The sequence below is a fragment of the Podarcis tiliguerta genome (genome assembly GCF_965153285.1).
Source record: "Podarcis tiliguerta genome assembly, chromosome: 16".
Taxonomy (NCBI): domain Eukaryota; kingdom Metazoa; phylum Chordata; class Lepidosauria; order Squamata; family Lacertidae; genus Podarcis; species Podarcis tiliguerta.
In genome coordinates, this window is record NC_139549.1 from 1316009 (window position 1) to 1341322 (window position 25314).

General features: G+C 42.4%; 3 protein-coding genes across 4 annotated transcripts in view; 1 reads left to right on the forward strand and 2 right to left on the reverse strand.

Annotated features, from left to right (window-relative positions):
• Positions 1-20600, reverse strand: part of LOC310667155 (vomeronasal type-2 receptor 26-like) — a gene marked incomplete at both ends in the record, with an annotated part of 143064 nt that extends 122464 nt beyond the window's left edge. Inside the window, one exon of the mRNA XM_083418879.1 lies at positions 20496-20600. Within this exon, the coding sequence (XP_083275005.1) occupies positions 20496-20600 (105 nt within the window). The remainder of the gene's footprint in view (positions 1-20495) is intronic.
• LOC310666072 (uncharacterized protein) overlaps positions 1-25314 on the forward strand; it is a 1539811-nt gene that overhangs the window by 846381 nt on the left and 668116 nt on the right. The window lies entirely within an intron of this gene.
• Positions 6852-19162, reverse strand: LOC310667120 (vomeronasal type-2 receptor 26-like; the record flags this gene model as incomplete). Its single annotated transcript, XM_083418850.1, has 5 exons — positions 6852-7753; positions 10995-11226; positions 11600-12475; positions 13377-13668; positions 18873-19162. The coding sequence occupies 5 exons, from the start codon at positions 19160-19162 to the stop codon at positions 6852-6854; spliced, it is 2592 nt and encodes an 863-aa protein (XP_083274976.1).

Genomic DNA, 25314 nt, shown 5'->3' on the forward strand with positions numbered 1-25314 from the left:
CAGCCTGCTTATATAGAGCTCCACTAGAACGCAACAGTAACCATTTTCTGTAACTATCCAATCACTGAACATCACTTTCAATCCCTTATTTGCATATGTGGACCTGAGTAAAAGCTATCTACAGTATCCCCCCTGCTGGCCCAGGGTGAGACTTCAGTACATAACAGTTCAGGCCTGCTCTCATTAATGAATGGGCCTTGGTTGCCCTATGGATGATGCCTACCAGAAGGGAAACAGGGTGAGTCTACATTTTGAGGGCTGCTAGAAACTTTCTGTTTTATCTGAGGATTTTCTGATTAAATCTTAATTGTGTATTTGCTCCTTCTTCACACATTGATCCTGTTGCTATGCCAGAGGCGGATTTGGGGATGTGCGATGGGTTCAATCACACTGGGGGGGGGCTCTTTGGGGGTACTGCAGGGGGTGCAGAAACTGTGGTGCAGAATGGAAGATAAAAGGTGGGGACACTGAATTTTAGTGCCACACTGGTGCTGCTGAAATTTGAGACCCCTAGGCCCGCCACTGGTCATGTATCAATATATTCTGCTACAATAGTGATTTGTGATTTATGCTTTAACTCGTGCATCTTATGTTCTTATTTTACTGTAAATCACTTAGATACAGCAGCTTAAGAAAGTAGATCATGGCAGTTTGTCTCCACTGGAATGCCCACCCTCCGCATATTTATTTCCTCATCATTTTCAGCACACTCTTATTAGTCAACACGATGTGGTATTCCACTGAATTTCAAAGCTGTGCATTGCATGAATGAATTCTTCGTCCCTCCTTAACATCTCTTAACCCTCCCACTTCACTGCATGGAGATGAATGTTGATACTTGAAACCTGAGCCAAGCCTCTGTGCCATTGCAAGGGACTGTCCTCATCAATGGTCAGTTCTTTGCCAGGAGGGTTGTGAGGGTCCAGCATCCCCACTTTCATCCTGATGTAGGAATTGTTAGGGAAAGTGATCACGTTTGTAACATCAAATCCAGCTGCTAATTCCCCATGTTCGTTGAGTGCAATTAAATCTCCAGCGCTGTTGTTGAAGGAGATCTGGTGAAGGAATGAGTGGAGCTTGGAAAAAAGAGAAAGATAAAAAATGTTGAAATATTAAAGTGGGGCTTAGTGTGGGGATGGAGAAGCTGTTTTCAGACTGTGACTTCCATCAGTGCTCACCAATATCTGGAGGGCCAGATGTTGAGTGAACTTGAATTCCACTGTGAACTCAACACGGACTAATTCATCTTGTATAGGGACAAATGTGAAGTGGCATCTGTTATTTTTGGACACATATTACTCAAAGTAACACTACTTCCTATTAAAAATGAATTTTAGAATCTCTCGTTCTACAGGAGGAAAGAACTCAGCCCATCTGGTTCCACTTCTGCCCATATTTGAAAGGGATTTTTAAAAAATCTGTGCAGAAATTAAGTGTATTTTTTAATGCCTTTTGACATATGCAATTTTTTTGGTCCTCTTCCAGATGGAATGGGATGTCCAGAAATAAAAACAGTGATGACTCTTTCTGATTTGTAATAAAATATAATAAATATAATAAAATATCTGATGGACAGAATATAAACAGGTGAAGCTTTCCTCTTTATTCTATTTCCATATAAGAAATCTCTCAACATATTGATTTCCTGCCCTGTCACACAACTGTTGAATGCATCATAACCTCGCTTCCTCCCTTCTATGCAAGTCTCAAGCCTAGGCTGAAATCCTGCACTCACCTAGACCATTGTACTGTAAGTTAACTAAATGGGTACCTGGTCTTGAGCTCCTGCACAATGGGAGGCCTGCTAATGCCTCTTTCCAAGTTTTCCCATTTGCCACGGGTAGAGGAGTATTCCTTAATATCCACCCCCCCACCATGTGCTGTAGCATTTTCAAAAAATATCTCTTCTGTATGCCACACCAGTGTCCTAAACCCAGGGCACAACAACTTGTCTGTAAGGAAGCACTACCTGCCAGGGCTCCACATTCCATGAAGACAGTCCGTCCCAAGCCTCCGTTCTTCTGTTGTTGGCTCTCACTAAGTACCAGGCATGCAAGGCATGTGCTAGAGCATGGACAGCATTATAGATACTGTAGCTGTGGCCAGTCATGCGCATTTCAAAGAACGGTGTAGCAAGGCTCTCCAGCATCTCCTCTTCTGTGCATGCACTTCTGAAGAACCTAGAAATTCCCGAGTCTGAAGCAGAACAACGGAATGATTCTGCCCAGAAATCACTGATGAAACCATCTCCAACTGCCCAGGAAGGGTTTACATTCCGAAGAAAGTCATAGAAATCTTGAATCTCCTTTGTGTGAATTGTGAAAGAGAGAGTGCCGTGGAACATCCGGGTCGAAAGTCCAGTCACCATTTGAACTTTGAAGAACTTGAAATCAATTTGGGCTGTCGTGATCCACACCTTTGCGGCAGAGAGTTTATACAAAGGATATTTTAGTTGATAGGCATGGATCATTACTACAGTATTTGCCAACCATGTAACTGGTGCACTTTCTCCAGATACAATAACAGCATTGGCTTTGCTCGCCAGAAAACCTGGGAGATTTCCGACTCGCTTTAAGAACATTTGATACAGACCTTTGGAGTAGCGAGCATTTGTTGGAACTATGTCTGTGAATTCAGAACAGATCCCACTCTTGGAGAGCATTGACTCCATGACCTCCAAGAAATGTTCTCCACCTTCATCATCCTGGGCAATGAGACCGACCCATTTCCATCCAAAATGCAAAAGCAGTTGGACGATTCCTCTGTACTGAAAATCTTCACTAGGAACCATTCGATAAAAGGAAGAGGATTTGGTTTGGTAATTGACTGCTGGTTGAAAAGAACCATATGAAATCTGAAAAACAAAAGCCAGGCAGTACATACAGAGTGGAAACAAGAGCTCATACTGATTTCATTTATCTAAATATTTCCATACAGTGCAATTTTATATACCCACAATTTACTTATTTTTAAGCTGCTGCTTCCTTTTACAAACCTGCACAAAATAAACATATGGTATCTTTTCCTTGAGCTATTCAGTCCTATTACTTTTCTATGTGTATAATGCACATTTTTGGGACTTCTTCCATCTTGTTCGTATAGTTGGATACCCATATTATTTTATTTTGATCATTTCTACCTCACTTTTAAGTAAAAAATGCTTCCAGAGTGGGCTTAGATACAGTCAACTAAAACAAGAGATTCCATGATGCAAGTCATTCAGACCATATTAATTTCCTTTCTCATTACACCACTTCCATAACTATGAATCCTACTAGAAAGAGAGTATCAAGGGAAGTTCCCATTTCTCTGCTTCTCAGATCCTACCTGCGGAATCTTGAAAAGACCTAAGATGTCCGCCATGCGTGAAGATGTATCAGAGCTGAATCCACCTATGACTCCTATTACATTTTCCTGGGTGCCACATTTGTAGTTGGGGATGAAGTGATGTGATTTGAAGAGTAGGTCCATAGTGGTGCGGTAGGTCATCTTTGAATCAGTATAGCTGTCGTAGATGTGGAACCCGAGGGTGACATTGGGCAGGATCCTGGGATTATCATTGATCTCATCAACAGCAAACACCATGGCAAGGATGTGCTGGTAGAACTTGGTCACCAGGCTACAAATAAAGTGACTTGGTATTTCACAGGATAACAATGCATTGCACAAAATATCTCATCACAGTATTCATCTCCTCACCGTACTCTTCTTCAGTATTCAGCTATCTGACTATAAGAAGATGATAGAACCAGAAAAGTTATTCACCAGTTAAGTCCTTTTGGGAAGAAGGAGAATGTGTTGGGGCTAACTTTTGCTGCACTGCACTCTTGGAAGCGTCTTTCTTCTGAGTCCCTCTATTTCACCATTGTCTGTACAGGAGGAAGGGGAACTTGTGGCCATTGAGATGACACTGGGCTCCCAACTCACATCAGCCACAGCCACCATTAAGAGGGAGGACAGGGCTGGAGTTCAGTAGCAGAATAAAAACTACAGGCTCCCTAGCCCTGGTCTGTTCTATCAGGTGCTCAAAAAGTTTTAAAGAGGATCATTTCCCAACTCTGCTGACATCACCTTGCCCTGTATTAGGAAATTTCTGGACGTAAGGCATGGGGTGCTCTACTAGTGAACTGTTTGCTGCCATGATTCAGACTTTTCTTTAGCCATTTCTGTTTTCATGATACAAATGGATCGTTCAAAGGAGCCACTTGATATCCTAGGCTGGTGTTTGGCAGCAGTTTCTGTTTGTTCTGTTATGTTCAAGTTTTCTCTGGAAATAGGTAGTCAATGGGGACAAAGTATGGACTGGCATTTTTCACTCTGCTCATTTCTCTCTCTCTCTCCCTGCACTTTCTAACAAGTACAGAGTAGCAGAAGTGCTGCAGAGCCTCTCTCCCCACACCAGTGTGGCTCAAGTTTACCTTAATGGAGTGAGAAAGGACAGGGCTGTGGGGAGGTTGGGGCTATAGGGACACACCAGCAGGACACTCTCTTTCTCCCACAATTGTGTCCTTACCAGAGTCCTGTCTCACTCCAGCCCTATCCATTCAAGGTGCAGCCATTCATTTCTTTCTGAATTTCTGCCATCTCTCTCTCTCTTTCTCTGAAATTTCTGTCGCACCCTCTTTTCTCTCAATTTCCTCCCCTTTGCCACCCATCTACAATTAGCTGAAAGGTTGCAAAATGCCCACTCCTGAAATACAGAACTTTTCAGGTTCAATGTGCTTGAATGTGTACAATTTTCATAAAATAAGAATGCATATATACAAAAATACATACATATAAGAGATAAGAATAATTGGATCATCAAAGGAGAATGTTTCCAAATGCCCAACTGACCATAAAGGCACAGTTTACACTCACTGATGTTTGAGAATTTGATGTTCTTCTCAACCAGTGGTTCTTATCCACCCACCCACCGTTTTTGAAAAATTCTAATATCTTTTCAAAGCAGCAAGACCTGCAGTTGTTCATGCATATATAAAGACTATACACCATTAAAATAAAATGACAGGCAGTTTTCTTACGTTGGGGTGCTGGCTATCGAGACCCGAGAAGGGTGCATGTTGAATACAATTTCAGGGGAAAAGTAATGCATAAGAGATGCAATCCCACCAACGAGGAGATCACTTGTCTCATACCAGTCATGTGGAACATGTACTGGATTACTCCTGACACACTTACTGGTATGTACTTTGAACACCATGTTTGGGAGCAGCAGGAGCAGGAGCAGCAGCAGCACCAACATCTGGATGGAAAAATTCCTGCTGCAAACGAGGCTCCTGTGTTTCTCAGGTCAAAACATCATTCTGACCACCAGCCTGATTTCAGTATTACGTCTTGGATGGAAACAGACTCTGCCAGTGCACTTCGTCATCTACATTGTCAAGGGACAAGATCTGAAGAATATACTATACGCAATGAAAGAGGGAAACTGACAGAGCCCCCTCTTAAGTCTAATCTTGGCTGCATCAGAAGCACTGGGGTACTTATAACCATTCCAGGCTTGCTTGTTGATTTCCCCCCCTCTGTAGCTTCCAAGAAAGCTGCTGGAGCTTTGGGTCAATTACAGTGATTCATATAATGACAGGGGAGATAATTACTTCTCCAATTTGTTGACTCAATGGTCGTAGAACTTCCAGAGCAAACGTCCTTCTCCCATAATAGTTTGTCTGTTTCTTTATATTGTATAATAGAATCATAGAGTTGGAAGGGACCCCAAAAGCCATATAGTCCACCCCAGTCTCTGCAGAGAATTCACTGCTATCCAATTCCTTATACTTAGGTGGGCATTCATCCTCTGCTTACAATGACCTAACAAAGGAAAGTCTACCCCCCCTCTGAGGAAGGCCATTGCCCCAGTAGTTTTTGCCATCAGAAATATCTTCCTGCTGTGCCACATTTAGCAGATGGATCTGGTAGATTCTGGTGTTGCATAATGTCAGATGATGAAGCTACAGGGAAATCCCAGTTAATCCATTAGTATATGATTCTATGAATCACTGAAGAAGTGGTGGTCTAGAAATAGCCTGGAAATGTCAGTGCCACAATACACCTTGGACAGACCAACCCTAAATATAGAAACCAGCATAATTCAAGATGACATAAGCTATCCCTATTCCAAACCATTCTGGAGCTTCTGGGAGGGGCGACCGCCAACTAAACTGATAAATGAGTGTAAGCCTAAGTTTTCATGATCAGGCCCTTGGTACTATGACCAAACTGAGTGGGATTTGAAACAGATGTAAGTCTCTCTTTGCCCTGCCATGTTCGCCTCACCCCCAGAACACTAATGGGGTTTATTTGTTTATTTCATTTTATTTACACCAGCATAAATTAATCTACTTTAAATTAACAAGGATGAGCTCTGGATGAATCAGGGTGAGGAACTTGCACTGGCATATTTCCAGCTGAGCAATCATGGACAACTTTTCAGATCAGCCTCAGCACCTGAGGACTGGAAAGTGGCCAATATATATCCTATTTCTAAAAGAAGGGTTTTGAGAATACTTTGGTTTGGCAATTATTATTTTTCCCCAATGTGTGTGTGCATGCAAGCACATGTGTGAACACTTGCAAATGCCAATGTGGTAACAGAAAGTGTGAATCATAGCACTTTCAGAAAAATTGACCAAGGAAGCTCAGGCTTTAGCTGGAAAGAGAGATGAGGATGATTTCATAGAGGCATTGTATCTTTTTATTGCATATTGAAGGGCACATCACTCAACAGTGGCAACCACCGCATTCACACTTACAGCTCAGGAATAATGTTTCCCATTTTAACCATTATATATGGGGAGGGGAGAGGGATATCTGTTGTGGGAGGGGATAAATGTATGTGTACTTTATCTCATTTATTTCTTTTTAACTATTAGATGTTCTTTCTTGTTCAGCTCAGGTCTCACCACAATGATGTAGCATTTAGGGGTAAAGATGCAGCCCAGTAGCCCAGCACTGGAAGCCAGTATGGAGAAGATCTCCACCACCACCATGTCTTTTCTTCTTGTGCTCAGGTAAGTTGGAATGAAGGTCAGCCAAACACTGCAGAAGACCAACATGCTGAAGGTGATGAACTTGGCTTCATTAAAGCTGTCAGGTAACTTTCTGGCTACGAAAGCTACAGTGAAACAAACAATGGCCAGGAAGCCCATAAACCCCAAGACGCAGTAGAACATAGTGACCGACCCTTCGTTACATAAGAGCACAATTTGATCCATCATTGTGTGTGTATCTCTATCTGGAAAGGGGGGGAACATTGCCAGCCAGAGAGCACAGATCCCCACTTGCAGGTGGGAGCAGGACAGAATGATGGAGTAAGCCGATCGTTTCCCCACCCATTTCCTCATCCTAGATCCTGGTTTGGTGGCCATGAAGGCTAAAAGCACAGATGCAGTTTTGGCCAGGATACTAGAGATGGACACACAGAAGATGATACCAAAAGCAGTTTGTCGGAGAAGGCAAGTCACCTCATGAGGTTTCCCAATGAACATCAAGGAGCAGAGGAAGCAGAAGAGGAGGGAGATGAGGAGAATGTAGGTGAGACTTCTGTTGTTGGCTTTGACTATGGCAGTGTCCCGGTGCTTAATGAAGATGCCAAGCACCGCAGCTGTGAGCAGAGACAACAGTAGTGCAGAGGAAGTTGAAACAATGGCCAAAGTGTCACCAAATGCCAGGAAATTTGGCATCTTAGGAATGCATTGATCCTGGCCTCTGTTTGGATATTGGTCTTCCGGACAACTGACACATGTTTCTTCATCTGAAAAAGAATGCATGATAATGTAAGAACCAGAATGGTTCGTGCTCAAGAACAGATGCCTATCTTGTGTTTTTACTCATGGAGTGTTTCAAATTCTTCTGCCCAAAGTGCATCAAGTAGAAACGTCATGGATCATAACTGATTGAAATATGATTTTCTCCTTGTGGTGTTCAACAAAGTTATTCTTAAAATAAAAAGCACTGTTCAATGAAATGAGACAGTAGTTCAAAATTGTAGGAGTCAACTAAGAAAGGTGTATTGGGACTGTCACATTGATCTCTCTCCAGACTGCCTCATTTTCATTTTTTTAAAAAAAACCAACAGTCAATTCATCTCCTGATGTTTTATTTCATGGGCATCTAGTCTGACTTTCATAATTCTAATAAGACGTCCAAACACACTTTGCTTTCAAAGTATCTGAAAATTATTTTTTTATTATCCTTAATAAAGAGACATTTAAGTAAACATATGGAAATAACTGAAGTGTGTGCTGTATGCCCCAGTCTCACATTATGGTCGGGAAGGAAGTGATTTTGCAACCAGTGTTTATTTAGGGACAAGAGGAAAGTCTGACTAAGGGTCATTTTTGCTGCACAGAAAAGGAGATAACGGGATAGACAAATAGAAATAACACCAGATTCAAAATGCATAGAACATAGACTAAATATGAATTGGAGATAAAAATCAAAAACTTGTTGATAATGAATCTAATTTCTAATAATATTTTAATTCAAAATGAGTCTTAATATTATGTTGAAATAATAAGGCTTAAGAAAAAGCATTGGGAACAGTATGCCTGGGGTTTAAATGTGATTCCCCATCCCTTTCTTGACCTTGGGACTCTGTCCAGGCCATGCTCCTTGCCCCAGTCCTTTTGTGTGGCTGGAATGTGTTGTCGAACTGTGATCCTGCCTCTTTCTCGTGTAGCTGGCCAATTGACAGGTGCCTGGGCATAGTTTGTGTGCAAAGCTAGGCATTTACTATGGCCTGAAATTTACCCATGGTGCGTAGATCATAACCATTTGACTACTGTCTCTGTCCCTACCCAACAGTAGCCTGTTTTCCTAGAAGGTTGAATTTGGGCTGAAGAAGTTTCTCCCCCCAAGCCTTAAAATATTACAAGCCCACCTTTTGATTTAGAGAAGCAAAGTATTTCTTCTTGTTGTTTCATTTTGGGGTGGGTGGGTGGGGAGGAACAAAATATTATGGGTTGTTTTCAATGTAGTGCTAAGAAGATCATTCTATCAGTGCAAGCATGACTTCTTGTCTAACAGAATCAGTTGGATCTCCAGATCAATTTTTGGGAGAGTTCTGGGGCAAATGGGGACAGAAGGGGGGGGGGTTTCCTTGCGCTTGTGACGATCATTGCTGCCACTACCACAATGATTTAGTTGAATATGACTCTCTGCTATATCCCATAGTATCCCTATACTTCCTTTTCTTGTCGATGTATTATGTCCTTCCTTTTTTTTTGTACACATCACAAGTTCCCATCTTTCCTCCAATGGGTATGGCAATCAGTTCATATTCTTATACTTCTACCCATGTTGTGGTGCTCAAAATCTTTCCCTAAAACTCTCAGTGTATTTTTGATGTTGCATGCCTAACTCACCCACAGAAAACTAAGAGATTTAGAGAGTGATTAAATTGGTAGGTCTTCCCTGTCATATCAATGTGAGGGCTATGAAAGGTAAAACTAGCCATCATCTCTGATGCAGGGATGGTTGACTGGAAAAGACGGAGAAGGAAGACCAAACCTCCACTTCATTGATATGACAGGGACTGGTACTAGAAGGCGGGAGTTTCTTTTTATGTTCAGGTTAAACCATTGTAGATGCCTCCAAAGATGTTTACTGCTCATTGAAAACCCAAGAAATCTCTCAAGCTCTTCATTTTCGAGTATGACTTCAAACATCATCTTTAATCTTTCTTCCACAATTACAGCTACTCAAAGTTCCATTCATGCGTTCAAGATCACGAGTCCAATGCCTGCACTATCAGACATATCTAAGAACTTATTTACATATAATGTATCATTCACTGAGCTGTTGATATATTCCTTGGTATGATTATAGCAAAATATCAATTAGATTGTTGTGTCTATGTAAAAATGGGGATCCATGCATAATGCCATAATTTAAAAATGGCCACTATGTTAATGAGAATGAACTTGCAAAAGAGTTGCCCACATTTTACTTCGATAAAATGGATCACTTGATTTTTTACAACATAGCGTATCCTACCCTTCTCATTTGAGATCATCCCATCAGGACAAGGAGCACAAGCATAGCAGCAAAAGGTCTCCCCCTCCTTCTTTTTCTTCCCATAACCAGGGCGGCAGATGTCATTACATACTGAAAGAGGCGGCACCTGCCCAAATATATAGGAACGGTTTAGCTTGAATTCATCTTTTTTCATATTCTATCAGATAATCAACCAGCAAACAGGAGAGCAAGTGATACAGAATGCAAAAGCTGTAACTACACAGGTATGCAATAAATAGTAGGAATATCTGCTCTGTTAAGTATTGTACAAAGACAGATTCGAATTTGCATACTTAGCCTGATCAATGAATCAAATAGTTTAACATTCAATCTCGCATCACTAACTAGAGATTTCCCTCAGGGATTTCACACAGTCACAAAACAGTCAGTATTATGCATTATCTGAAAGCCAAGGACTCTCTTTGGTTAAAGAAGTGCTGACTTAAGGCCTCTAAATATTGCATTTTTCATCATAATGGTTTATTTAAGAATCAGATATGTGTGTATAGGAAAAGGTAGTTCATAAAATGATGCCTTGCCTTCAATGAAATATTCAACCTCCATATATCAATTTACCCTCTAATAAAACATTTTATCCTATTTGTATTACAGTGATACCTTGGTTTACAACCATAATCCGTTGCGGAGGTACAGTTGTAAGACAAAACAGGTTGTAACCCAAGGCGCACTTTTGCCAATGGGGCCTTAAAAAAAAAATTGGTTGTAATAAAAAAAATTGGGTTGTACTCCAAAGAAAGGGACACACACTTCAGGGTTTGACGTGGTTGTAATCCAAAACGGTTGCAAACCAAGGTACCACTGTATTATCGTTATTGTTATTATTTGCCTGCCTTTCACCATGAGGTCCCAATGAAGTTCACATCTGACTATTCATTATGCTAAGAGAGGCATTTAGTGTTTTTGTTATGTCCATTCCCCTCGCATATTGCTGAATGACCACCAGGGTTGACACACACCTGTTATCCTCACCTGAGTCAAGCCTCGGTGCCATTCAATTCTGTCCTCATAAATGGTGAGCACTTTGCCAGGAAAATCCAGCCTCCCTACTTGGACTCGGACATACGATTTATTTGGGAACGTGACCAAGTTTGTAATGTCAAATCCGGCTGCTAATTCTCCATGCTCATCCAGTGCAATTTCATCTCCAGCAGTGTTGTTGAATGAGATCTTGTGAAGGATTGAGTGGAGCTGGGTGGGAAGAGAACGAGGACCTGAAGGTCATTTTCCTATATGGTTACAAGTCATTACAATTCATCATGGATAGTAATCTACTTGCAGAAGCAGCAAGGGAGTAACAAATCAAGAAAGGGTATAAAATTCAGCTGTGGCGGGTGCTGCAGAGTACTTGCAAAATAATACATGGCGTAGAAATAAGTCTGGAAAATCATGGCTACATGGGATCAGTATTTGGAAGAAGACTTAAGAAAACTGAGAAAATAAAAGCTTGATAGAAATATTCTGTAGATCAGGAACCTGGTTGGTCATACCATGGATATTGGGTCCACGAAATTGTCCAGAACCTATATAAGGACAGTTGACATTGGAGATGAGGAAACATTACCTGCCAGGGCTCCACATTCTGAGGAACCATTCTGTTGCTGGACTCCCTTGCGCTGCCTTTCAGCCCAGCTGACTGCAAGATATGCAAGGCATGGGCCAAAGCATAGGCAGCGTTATAAATGCTGTAGCTGTGGCCAGTCATGCTCATTTCAAAATAAGGGGCAGGAAGGCTCTCTAGCATCTCCTCTCCAGTACATCTGCCGTAGATGAATGAGTTGGATAATGAACAGCTGAATGCTTGCTCCCAGAAAACTTTGATAAATCCGTCTTCATTTGCCCAGGAAGGATTTACAAGCTGAAGAAACTTTTGGAAGTCTTCTATTTCCTTTGAATGAATTGTGAAGGAGATAGCACCATGGAACATGTGCCTGTCCATATCAGTAATTGCCTGAATGGGGTATAATGTGAAATCTATTTGGGCTGTTGTAATCCACACTTTTGCTGTAGAGAGTCTCTTATTTCGCGGAATTAGTATTTGACTTATCTTGATTACCCCTATAACTGCTCCCAACCATGTAATAGAGCCACTTTCTCCATATATAACAACTACGTTGGCGTTGCTCCTCATGAATACTGGCAAAGTACTTTGTTTGTGGTGGAGCATCTCCTGTATGCTGTCAGAGAAGAGCAGGTGCGTTTGAGCTCTTTCTGTGAATGCTGAACAGATTCCATTCTGCAAAAGCATTTCCTCCATGGTCTGCAGGAATCGGTCTCCACCTTCATTATCTATAGCATAGAGCCCAACCCATTTCCACTTGAAGTGCAGAAGTAACTGAATAATTCCTCGGTATTGCAGGGCTTCACTGGGTACCATGCGGTAAAAGGAAGGGAACTGGACTTGATTCTTCACTGCTGGCTCAAATGAGCCATATGAAATCTTTAAAAAATAAGAGTTGGAAGAGGAGCTAATTATTTCCCCAAAATTCAAATTAGTGGGATTCTATACAGGCAGTGGAATTCTATACAGCAGTGGAACAGACTTCCACAAGAGGTGGTGGACTCTCCTTCCTTGGAGGGTTTTAAGCAGAGGTTGGATGGCCATCTGTCATGGATGCTTCAGCTGAGATTCCTGTATTGCAGGGGGTTGGACTGGATGACCCTTGGGGTCCCTTCCAACTCTAAGATTAGATGATTCTATGCCCAATTTCCTTCTGTTCGGACAGGTTCCTCCACCTTTTACTCACACTAAGAAAACTACACAACCCTCTTAATGTAGACACTCCTGACAGTTTTGGTTAACATACACTCTAAATGAGATGTATATTGAAACCCGTTCTTTTCATTCTGAGCTAACTTCTTTTAAGGAGAATATTCCTGTCATTGGGGGGTTGGGGTTGGGGGGAGCATCAGCTCATAGACACTATGAGCCACCCTCTTTGAAGTAATTTAGAAGTGGTTTGACTACAATCTGCTTTCCAGTAGACTTCAAAGGAATGAGTGTATGCGGAGGAAAGGCAAAGAGAAGGGGGGTTCTTCTGGCTTTGGGGTTCTAGGGTTCTTGAGATGGTGCTGCTGTAATTCCCCAAGGTGAACAGCCCCTCTCCTTCTATCACACCTCAAACAATTCTCCTCTCTACAAACGAAACACAAATTATTTTAAACCTACACACCTCTCATGCACATCATTGGATAGTGATGAATGCAAATTTCAATTCATTCTCCTTCCTATCACACAGTTCTATCTTTACACTTCATCAAATTACTGCTGGAAAGAGTAGAAAAGTGAATTATGGGGGAGGTGAGAGGAAAGCCTCTGAGCTCCAGTACTCAGATCCTACCTGTGGAATCTTGTAAAGACCCAAGATATCTGCCATGCAGGAAGAGGTATCAGAACTAAGTCCTCCAATTACTCCTATGACATTTTCCTGGGTGCCACATTTGTAGTTAGGGACAAACCAGTGTGATTTAAAGAGCAGGTCCAAAGTGGTGCGGTAAGTCCTCCTTGAATCAGTATAGCTGTCGTAGATGTGGAACCCGAGGGTGACATTGGGCAAGATCCTGGGATTCTCATTGATCTCATCAACAGCAAACACCAGGGCAAGGATGTGTTGGTAGAACTTGGTCACCATGCTGCAGATAAAGGGACTTGCTGTTTCATGGTGGAATCAAGGCTTGTGCTTCAAAATATTATTTCATGGTCTTATAGCCACAGCAACCTATATCTCACTCCCCTGCCCCAAGGAGCTCAAAATCCCTTCTCCAGTTAATCCCTACAACAGCCCAGAGATGTAGGTTAGGCTGAGAGGCAGGCACTGGCCCAAGGTCACCCGGTGGAGATTCAAACCTTGTTCTCCCATGTCCCAGTCAGACACTCGCCACTACTCCACACTGGCTCTCGGTGACTTTAGACTTGTGCTTCCATCACAATTTCTGTGCAATGAGCTAGCCTAGCTTGGATGCACTAAGTCTCTGCCAATGAGTGAAGTAAGAACTTTAGGCTGAGGGCCTCACACCCATTCTTATCAAATGCTGTGCAGGATGAAACCAGCCCACATCTCCTCTATTCAGGAAAGCCAGTTGTGGAGGCTGCAGCAGCTTCTCTCCTGGGGAGCTGAGACTTTCTGAGACTGTCTTCTCTCTTCTCCATGATATGTGATATTTTCATTCCCTTTCCTGTACTTTGGGCAGGTATAGAATAAGAAGGCTAAAAAAACATTTACCAAGGTAGGATAGACTGTCCTGAGAGGTATTTAGTGGGTGAAGGAGATAGAAGGGATTGTGACAGGTAAGGACAGTCCCCTTCTTCCTACCTCCCTCCCTCCACTGACTTTTCCTTTCCTTCTCTCCCACTCCCACACATACCAGTCACTCATTCTGAAATCTCCCAATCACTGCCCAATCCTACACATGTTTACTCATACGAAAGTTCCACTATTTACAGCAAAGCTTATGCTCAGATAATGTATAATGTATATAGGATTGCAGCCGTACTCTTGAGGGATGGGGGGGGGGCGTTCTCTTGCTATGTCTCCTCTATCAAATTTCATTTTGCTGCAGAGAATATTTAATAGATGGACTATTGGTTTGACTCTATTTAATGCAGTTTTCTATCATCCTCTTTCTTGAAACATGAGATGTGGCCCTCAGACTCCAATTTGCCATCTCCAAAACTACAAGATTATGTTGACAAATATGTTTGAATGGGTGGAAATATTGGTGCTATGGAAAGCTTCCTCACAGTCCCCTTCTAAAATGGGCAGGCTGAGCACCTATGTACCAGAGCCAGAATAGAGAGGAAATAGGTAATATAAGACTAATATTTCCAAATGCCCAGTTACCAGTACAAGCACAGCCTAATCACGCATATGTTGGAGAATGTCCTTTTCTCAACCTTTAATATTTCTTTTAAAAACCAAGTTAAAAAAGCAATTATTCATGCAGATATACAGACCTTCTAAATTAAAAATGAAAACTTTTGCTTACACTGGGGACTTAATTAGGGAGTGTTGAGAAGGGTATTGGTTGAAGGAAACTTTGGAGAACACAGGATTTGACAGCTGAGACACTATCCCACTGATGAGGAAATCACCCGACTGGTGCCACTCGTGTGGAACATCTTCGGGATTATTTCTGGCGCACTTAACAGCATGCACATAGCACACCATGTTCGGAAGCAGCAGAATCAGAAGCAGCAGCATCCCAATACATGTGCAAATTCCTCTCTCTCTCCGTATAAAACAAGCCACTGCCCTGATTGACAGATGGTTTAGATTACTGAAGACTCTGGGAATGTAATTCTCACATGGACTTATTACCTTTGCCTAACCATTAAGCTCAGCAGTTTTTCAGAAGTGTGTCTTGAATTCTAATTGAAGCACAATATTCAGATTTGCCCTATACATGGGGGTGGGTGGAGGAATCATCCAAATGATAGAGACCTGCCTCTCTCTTCCCCCTTATCATCATTTCAGTCTTTTTATCAATACCTTTTCGTACTCACTTCTAGAAGGCTACTGGCACTCTGGGCAGATTATAGACATTTTGATAATTGCAGAGTAGGTAATGATTTCTGCAGTGTTTTTGGATGCTGTTATGCATCAACAGGAGCAAAACTCCTGCCAGAAAAATATTTGTCAGATCATGGACTTTTACCTAAAAGATAATCTAGTCCAACTCTGCCACACGGTCCTGTAAAACTGGCTATCCATCATCTGCATAGAAACTTTTAATGAAGGGGGTTCTACTAGCATGCAAGACCACCTGTCCCCTTAAGAAACAGCTCACACTACTGTATTAGAAAGAATTGCTCTCTACGGTCTCAGAACTTCACAATTCAGCAGATCTCCCTGATCCCTTCTAGCTGCACCAGCATGACAGACAAGGGAGATTTAGGCTGAGCTACAGTGACTCCCAATATCGAATCTATGAGGAAGCAGAGCATGCTTGGGATAAAAATGCCAGTGCTACAATTCGTCTTCCCCTCCCCTTAGGACAAAACATTAAACATCAATATAAAAATACTAATTCTTAGTGATGAATATCCTATGTGAGAAAAATAATAATAAAATAATTCATTTTTAATCACTTATTTACAAAAATGAATGCTTTCTCTGCTAATTCAATCCCCTGCATTCTGTGCCCCCTGCAATATTGAATGGACAACCGATGCTGTGCAGTACTTCTTCGTGGGTTTGGGGAACAGGGAGACTATTCCAAACTATGTCCAGATGTAGGGAGAATGGGCTTGGACCCAATGCTAGCCCTACTAGACCTATTTTAGATGGTGAATATGATCAACATAGGTTGACCAAAATAGGTTCATTAACTTCACTCCAAACATAGGTTCATTAACAGTCACTCCGAATCGAACAACCCACAGGGAATGCAGCTGCCCTTTAGATGCCACACATATTTGTAGGGTTTTCTGGGCTTCTTGATGTATATGGGAAAATCTCCACCAGCACTGTTTCACTAGGGCCACAAATGAAAATGAATAAAAAAGGACAGGGAGGTCTCATCAGGGTTAGGAAGGGTGTTGCGTACAGAAAAATCCCTCAGTGTCTGCAAGTGTCATAATGGGCTCAATGAAAACCAATAAGCTGAAAACTGACAAGACAGAAGTGCTGTGATTTGCTTGTTCCTATGTCCAGCATGAGTTTGACCAAACTGCAGGAGGCAGTGGAAGACAGGAGTGCCTGGCGTGCTCTGGTCCAGGGGGTCACAAAGAGTCGGTCACGACTAAACGACTAAACAACAACAACAACAACAACAACAACAACAACATGTCCAGGAATGAGATAGGCAGCCTGTTCTGGAAGAGATCTCACTCATTCTGAGGGGCTGGGTTTCTACTCCAGAGCCAGTGTGGTGTAGTGGTTAAGAGCGGTAGTCTCGTAATCTGGGGGACTGGGTTCGCGTCTCCGCTCCTCCACATGCAGCTGCTGGGTGACCTTGGGCCAGTCACACTTCTCTGAAGTCTCTCAGCCCCACTCACCCCACAGAGTGTTTGTTGTGGGGGAGGAAGGGAAAGGAGATTGTTAGCCGCTTTGAGACTCCTGAAGGGGAGTGAAAGGTGGGATATCAAATCCAAACTCTTCTTCTTATTATTCTACTACGTGATTCAATCTTGTCTTGGCAAGTCTGCATTGGGCTGCATGGTGTAATAACTTACGGAATTTAGCTTCTGCTGAAAAAAAATCAGCAGACACACACAGACATAAATAGCATGTTTCTAAGGGAATGAAGGACCCACCATGTTTCTATATCATCTGGTGGGATTTTATTTCCTAAGCTTCAGAATTTGATCAGTGTTCACCATCCATGTCAGCTTGGGGAATATGGATGTCGTGATTTATATTGCTGTGCCACCATTTCTTTTCCCTGTTATTTATTGCTTGTTTGCTTTGTGTACAGTACGACATAATTTTGCGTTTTTGGATTGTTTATAATGTCAATAAAGAAAGAAGAGAATAGAGTGGGTGTCCTGGGAAGCCCTGGGAGTTATTTGGGTGGGGGGCAGAAACCAAAGGAGACAGCTAGGCTGCCCCTCCACCTGAGGCAATTCCCTAAGCCTGCCTAATGGAAGAGCCAGGCCTCAGCAGAAAAGTTTCATAAACCAAAAGTAGCTGTTTCATAAGGCCAAAACATAACACAAAAATCCTGAATATAATTTGATTCCTTCACATGCTCCTGCCTTGATTTATGCTTCTTTCATAATCCTAGGTAGAATAACAACAACATAAAGGAAACCACAAATATCAATATTATTAAGTACTTTTTGCTGTTCAACTCAGGTATTGCAACAATCAGGTGGGATTTGGGGTCAAAGAACCATTTTTGCCATAAAATCATTATTCTCTGCTATCATTGAATTAAGTAGCTTTAATAAATGAAAACAGAATCTCTTCTGCTATCTATAGTTTTCTTTGTATTAGCTGCTCTATGTTGTTCACCAAATGTAGCATTTTGCAGAAAAGAATAATCCAGCACTGGAAGCCAAGATGGACAGCTACCATGTATTTTCCTCATGTGCTCAGGTATGTAGGAACAGAGGATAGCCAAAAACCACAAAAGACCAGCATGGTAAAGTTGATGGACCTGGCTCCATTAAAAGCAGGATCTTAGCGGCAGCTTCCTGCACCTATTTCCATTAACATGTTCTGAAGAGGAACATTCCATAAAATATTTATTTACATATTCATTATTTTTTGAAAGTAGCTTACAAAGATTCTCAGAGTAAGAACTTCAATCTGCCTGGTATCAGGAAATCAAGTAATGAGAGACCCAGATGGTACCAGCCGTAATTTGATGGCCTTTCATGCACTCATCTCTGGCCCTGTTTAGTGTCCTTGTTGAGGACCTAGCAATGGCATCTGAGGCAAGGCGTTAGGGCTGAATAACTGGATCTCAGTTTAGGATGGAAGACCTGGTATGCCCTGAAGAAAAAGTGTGTGCTGAACAGCTCATGATGGATGTAATTCTTTCCTTGGTGGGCAGCAGGCAGGTCGGTATCAAAACTGTAACATTAGTCAACATTTAATAAAATAAGCAAAAGAAGCATATACATTTTGGGATGAAAATTCCAGCCTACTAATCCATTTTAGATTTTGCTAGGGTAATATAATCAAATGTTAAATTTTTACTTTCTTTTTAGCTGCTCCTTATTGTTCAGTTCAGGTCTCAAGATAATTATATAACATTTAGGGGAAAAGATACAGCTCAGTATCCCAGCACTGGAGGCCAAGATGGAGAAGATCTCCACAGCCACCAGGTTTTTCCCTTTGGTGCTTAGATAGGTTGGAACAAAAGACACCCAAACACTGCAAAACACCAACATGCTGAAAGTGATGAATTTGGCTTCGTTGAAAACGTCCGGCAGCTTCCGAGCAAAGAAAGCCACAATGAAGCTGACAAGAGCCAGCAGCCCCATGTAACCAAGAACATAGTAGAACATGTTGGCCGAGCCTTCATTGCATTCCACAATGATTTCGTCCGGCAGAGAGTGCATGTCCAGATCTGGGAAAGGAGGGTCGCTACATAGCCAGACTATACAAATACTTGCTTGGATAAAGGAGCAGCCAAGAACCATAGAGATGGACAATCTTTTCCCCACCCATTTCCTCATCTTGGATCCTGGCTTGGTGGCCATGAAAGCCAGAACCACAGTGAGGGTTTTGGCCAAGACTGAAGAAACGGCTACTGAGAAAATGATCCCAAAAGCAGTTTGTCTCAGAGTGCAGGTCCATGTCTGAGGCTGGCCAATGAAAAGCAAAGAGCAGAGGAAGCAGAGCAGGAGAGAGACGAGCAGTGTGTAGGTGAGATTCCGGTTGTTGGCTTTGACAATGGGAGTGTTCCGGTTTTTGATGATGATTCCAAGCACCAAGGCTGTAGTTGCAGAAAGAGTCAGAGCCAAAAGAGCCAAGCTGATGCCAAAAGTTTCTCCATAAGACAGGAAGTTTTCTCTTTTGGGAAGGCATTGGGTTTTCTCTTTGTTAGGATACTGATCTTCTCGGCAGAGTAAGCAATCACTGATATCTTGAAGGGGGAATAAATAAATCAGGCTTCCAGATACAGAGTTTTGGGTCTTGCTGAGGTACAATTATTTATGGTAAAGGATCAGGAAACCTTGAATGCTGTTGTACTACATTTCAATGCAATTTACAGTATACGAAATACAAAACATTATCTTTTCCAGGAAACTTTTAGACTATTAACCTGTTTTGTCTTTAGTGTAAGGTAAGTTATTTTTTGAGTACTTAGGTTTCTTTCCAGTGGTTAATTAAATCAGACTTAACATCCAGTAGCTAAAGTCTGATACACACTGTTGAGATGATAAGCTCCATAAACCTCAAAAGGTTTATCTGTATTTACACATGCATATAATTAAAGTTTTGGTGTGTCTCTCGCATACTTTTTGCTGTGTTTGCAGCACTCAAGTGACCACTCTGGGTGCAAGCCTGGGCAGTGTGTAGGGGGTTTTGGGCTGCCCAGACAGGTAAGCCCTTTCAAGGAATCTGGATGGAGAAATATTATTTACCAAAACTATGTTTCACAGTAGAAAGGGACCTAAGAAAGGAAGTTTCCTTGAACAATATAGAAAGCATTTCCTAGAAAGCAAAGCAAAAGGTTGCCCAGAAAGACAGCTTAACATCAACAGAAGAGTTATACTGTTGATATAATCTAGTTCACACACCTGTATGGTTATAAAAAGCACAGTACTCTTGAAGTGACAGTGCTAAAACTTTGGTGATTAAGTAAGCTGTGGTAGCAATCCCTGAAGGTTATGGGCATGGAGGTAAGCAGAATAGATGTTTATTAGCTGTTCATAAATCAGGGTGTTTGTCAGCTAGCTTCTTGCACAGCAACCACAACAGAGCATTATGCGTTCTGAGATGTACATATTTCCCTTTTGACATAGCCAACTCCATCACAGATATTCAGAACATGTTGTTTCCTACCTGTCTGGTTTGAAATCTTCCCTTCTGGACACGGAGCACAATCATAGCAACAAAATGGTTCCCCTTCTTTCCTTTGTCTGCTGTAACCTGGATGGCAGGGGTCATTGCACAAGGCCAGGGGAACCACCTAATCAAGAAAAAGAAGGCATTGCATGTATTCTGCTGTGCTCTCAGTTGTCCTTTGACTTTTCATCAACAGGGGGCTCTACTGAAATAAGGCATAAGGCGTTTGTTTCAGATCAGTGGTGCCAATCACCAAGATCTGTGCATATTAAAGCCAAGACACAATGTTCTGAATTTCTGCTAGTGAATGGATAAAGGAAAGGAGGTGCACAAGCCCATGGATCCCTGGATATATGTTTACTCTTTTAGAATATTTTTGTCAAGATGAGAAACTGCAGGGTGTTGAATCCTGGGAACCAGAATCACTACGGTGACACGTTCACAAACTCATCTAACAGGTTGTAAATCAGGGGTGTCAAACTCAAATTCACCGGGGGCCGCATCAGCAGTTTGGTCACCCTCAAAGGGCTGGTTCGAGTTCGAGTGTCTTCAAAGCCCATGACACCTTTAACAGCTGGATTAAGTAATGCAAAGCTTCTGGCTCATGGAACACTACACCTTGATTTCATTTGAATACATATATGAACATAAAAATTGTTTCCTGCTTGGCTTGGTGTTTAAGTTACACAAGATGTGCAGGTTTTAATTTTTCTCATTCCCCAATTTTTAATCGAGCATTTGTTTGGATTTCCCCCCCTTTGCTACCTACCCTAAACCTTTGAGGAGGGTGGGAACTGATGGCCGGACCCTGTAATAACATTGAGGGAAAAATTGCATGATGTGTAAATACCCTAAAAAATAAACCAATTCCTTATCAGCTTTCCCCCCATATATAAATTTTTGCAACGCACACCCTGCGGAAGCCGCGCCTGACGTTATTTACAAAACATGCACTTGCGTATCGAATTTGCTTTTGAATCACGAATCCCCAGAGGCGGAGGATGCTGTTCATTGGGCAGCGCGGAAACGCGCCTAAAGAAATAAATAAAGAAAAGCAAAGCAAAAGCACGCCGCCCCGAGTATTCACAGGGCGCGCTCCCGAAACACAAGCGCGCTCTCGGTCTCCCTCTCTCCAACGCACGCGAAGCCGGCTCTGCCCTTCTCCGCGTTCCACCTCGCGCAGGCGCGCTGCACTCCCGCCAGGACTTATTTCACCCCGGCGAGCCCGAAAAGAAGTTGCGAGCAGCAGCAGCGGCCTCCCATATCCAACCCCGCCCTCGCCGTGTCAAATAAGTCTCAGCTAGGTAGCTGGAGGAGGGGGAGGCCTGCGCCTGCCCCTGCGCAGAAGGGACCCGAGGCGCCCTGCGCGCGCACCGCAGCCCAAGCTTCCCTCACAGATATATATATAGACCAGACTACACGGGCCACATGACGAGGTCTGGCGGGCCGGATTCGGCCCGCGGGCCTTGTGTTTGACACCCGTGTTGTAAATGATCATAAAACAAATCTGACAAATATCTCCCAATGGACAACAGAAGTTGCAGTTGGGTGCTACCTGGTTAAAACTTTGGTGCCATGTAATGATCTTCTCGTTAATGCAGAAATCTTTGCCCAGCGGAGCTTGGGGATCCATTTCCCCAACTTTCACTCTCAAGAAGGACTTATTGGGGAAAGTCACCCAGTTGATGATATCAAATCCACCTTCTAGCTCATGGTTCTCATTAAAAAACACAGTGTCCCCAGCGCTGTTGTTAAACAAGATATTCTTCAGGAAAGGTTGAAGCTACAGAGGAAGAGGAGATTAGGTGGAAACAGAGAACACACAACAAAGATTCTGTTTTCTCATGCTGGGATAAACTCACAGTATTTCTTGAAACTTCTCTGGCTAGTGAAGGGAAATTCCTTAGCCATGTGGTTTTTACTTGTTTCTCAAGGAGAACACCAGTAATGGCAAGTTGTATAACCCCATTTTCGCCACTATAACCCCATTTTCCTTCCTTCCTGGGACTTTGGAAAGGGAACAGCAGAGACACCTTCACAAAGCTACTGTCTTGATGAATCTACCAAAGAAGACAGCACGACCACCAGGTTCAAAAATTACTATAAAAAAGAAGTTTATGAAGTTTAAACTGACACTCTCACATTCCCACAGACAGACATACACTTCCATTTATCTCATAACTTCATGTATGAGAGACCGAGAAAGTCCTGCCACAGGCTGAAGGAGATCATAGAAGATAAAAAGACCATAACAGGATGCATATCTTTGGGAGAAAAAAAGGCCAAGGAGTAAACCCTACACAAATCCAGGGTAGAGTCAATAAAAGGGTTGGGTGGCACCTTGAATGTCTCCTTCCAGAATTTTGTGCAGCCAAGTTGGTGCCATATTGCTCTGCTTTCCTTTGGAAATCAGTATCAATGAGGTCAAGGGTGGGTCTTGTTGATGGAGCAGCCCAGGACCTCCAGACCACTACCCAGGCTTGCACCCTGTGGAGGTCACTGCGATGCTGCTAATGCCACAGTTTGACTTAACCCTGGAGGCACACTCCATTGTTTCTTGACACAGATGGATTTCAACAATTGCCAGAGGAACCTTTATGCTAGTTGACAATTTAAAAACACTAGCAGAAGATAAAGAATTAGTCTGGCATTTCCTGGCTGCTGCCTATAATGGGGGGGGGGGGGGACTCCAGCCATGGAAGGTAGCCTATTCAATTGAGAATTGATCTGTTTTCCATGCTAGACCTTACCTGAAAATGTTGTGGTGTATGAGGTCCCACATAGTTTCCAAGCATCCCCTGTCCGTTTTTGGTTCTGGATACAGACATGGCATGCAAAGCATGTGCCACAGCATAGACAGCATTGTAGATGCTGTAGCTTTGGCTGGTCATTTGCATTTCAAAAAAAATCCCAGGAAGACTCTCCAGTTTCTCTTCACCTGTGCAGCTTTGGTCCAAATCCACATCTAGAAACTCACAACCAAATGCTTGTTCCCAGAAGAGCCTGAGAAAGTCATCAGCATCAGAGTGAGGATTGAGGTTCAGGAGAAAATTGTGGAACCCCTCAGCCTCATTGGAATGGATGGCAAAGGATAAGGCACCATGGAAGCTTTGAATATCCAGATCTCTGTGGAATGTTTCCGTAGAGAAATCCCAATCAGCGGTGAAAACCCACACCTTGTTTATAGGCTTCAAACTGAGCATCCCACCTACCATTAGCAACCACTGCAGACATGTCCTGGTGTTCGTGTCTGCAGTTACAACAAATACAACCACATTTGTTTCGCTTAGGGACCTGGCCTTACTCTGAAAGTCATTAAACATCAGAGAAGAATCAATAAAGTCATTGGGGTTTGGCATTCTTTCAGCGACAGCTATACACATGTCATTTAGGGACAGCTGGTGTGTCAACTTTTTCACAAAGGTTTCACCTTGATCATCATCTGTGACCAGGATTCCAACCCACTTCCACTGGAAAAACAGAAGAAGCTGGACAATCCCAGTGTACTGATGTGCTTCACTGGGGGCCATTTGGTATAAGGAAGAAATGTGGTCTTTGTCACTCACCACCGGATTAAACGAAGAATAGGTGACCTAGAGAAGAGAAGAGGGTTCTTTTAAATCACCAGGTATCTTTGAATAATCAAACATATTGTTAAGTATATCAGGCTGCAGCAATGGGAGAGACAGAGACCTGGGCTATTCCCGTAGTTCATTTGACAGGTCAGAACCACCTTTGCAACTGGGGTATGGTAAGGACTCCAAGATCTCCTGCAATGATTTTGCCCTGAGATTATACATTGAGTCTGAACAATATGCAATAGCTGTGGAATCTTAATTCCGTCCACATTCTTCTTACCTGCAGAATCTTATAAAGGCCCAAGATGGAGGCCATGTGGAAAGAAGTCTCGGGGCCAAGGCCCCCAATGACAGCAATCAGGTTCTTCTCAACACCACACTTGTAGTTGGGGACAGTCCTCTTCTGGCGAAACAGAAGATTCAAAGTATTCTGATAAGTCATCCTTGCATTGAGGTAGCTGTCATAGATCTGGAACCCCAAAGTGATATTGGGTAAAATATTGGGGTTCTGATTGACCTCCTTCACAGCAAAGACTAAGGAAAGCACATGCTGGTAGTATTTGGGTACTGTGCTGAAACAAGAGAAAGATGATGAATGTGATGGACTCACCTGCTGTTGCTGAAGTATCTGGTGCAGCATAATCCACACTAGACAGGTATACTTAGTCTAGGAGGAGAAAAGTACCCTAAAGGTAGTCAAAAACAAAGAGAACATAAATTATTGTAGCAAGACTATGTCAAGGTCGCTCTAGGAAACAAATCACAAGTTCCACCGAGAACAGAATGAGAAGCAACAATGCAAAAAGACAAAGCTTTATATATTCCACAAGTTATTTAAGAATGAAGGAGGTCAAGTTTTATGAAACTCAGTAATATTTCTAACACACATACACACTTTCCCAAGAAGCCATGCCCCTAAACATTTCAATTGCCACTTTTAAGAATATGCTTCTATTTGAAACTGTGATGAGCACCAGGTAAGAATTCAAAAGTAGAACACAGGATAAATGGAATACATTATTATCATGGAAAGGTTGGCACTGAAGGTCTTGGAAGGTCTTGAATCTGGCATGGAGAAAGCAGGTGGGGGAATATCCTCTATCTCAACAGACAAGAATTTGGGGACACTTTATGAATCTGAATTTTTGAAGATGTTGGAAATTCAAAAGAAGATGTTTCTTCACACAGCACATACATAAACTATGGAGGTGGTGATGGTAATGGACCTGGATGCCTTC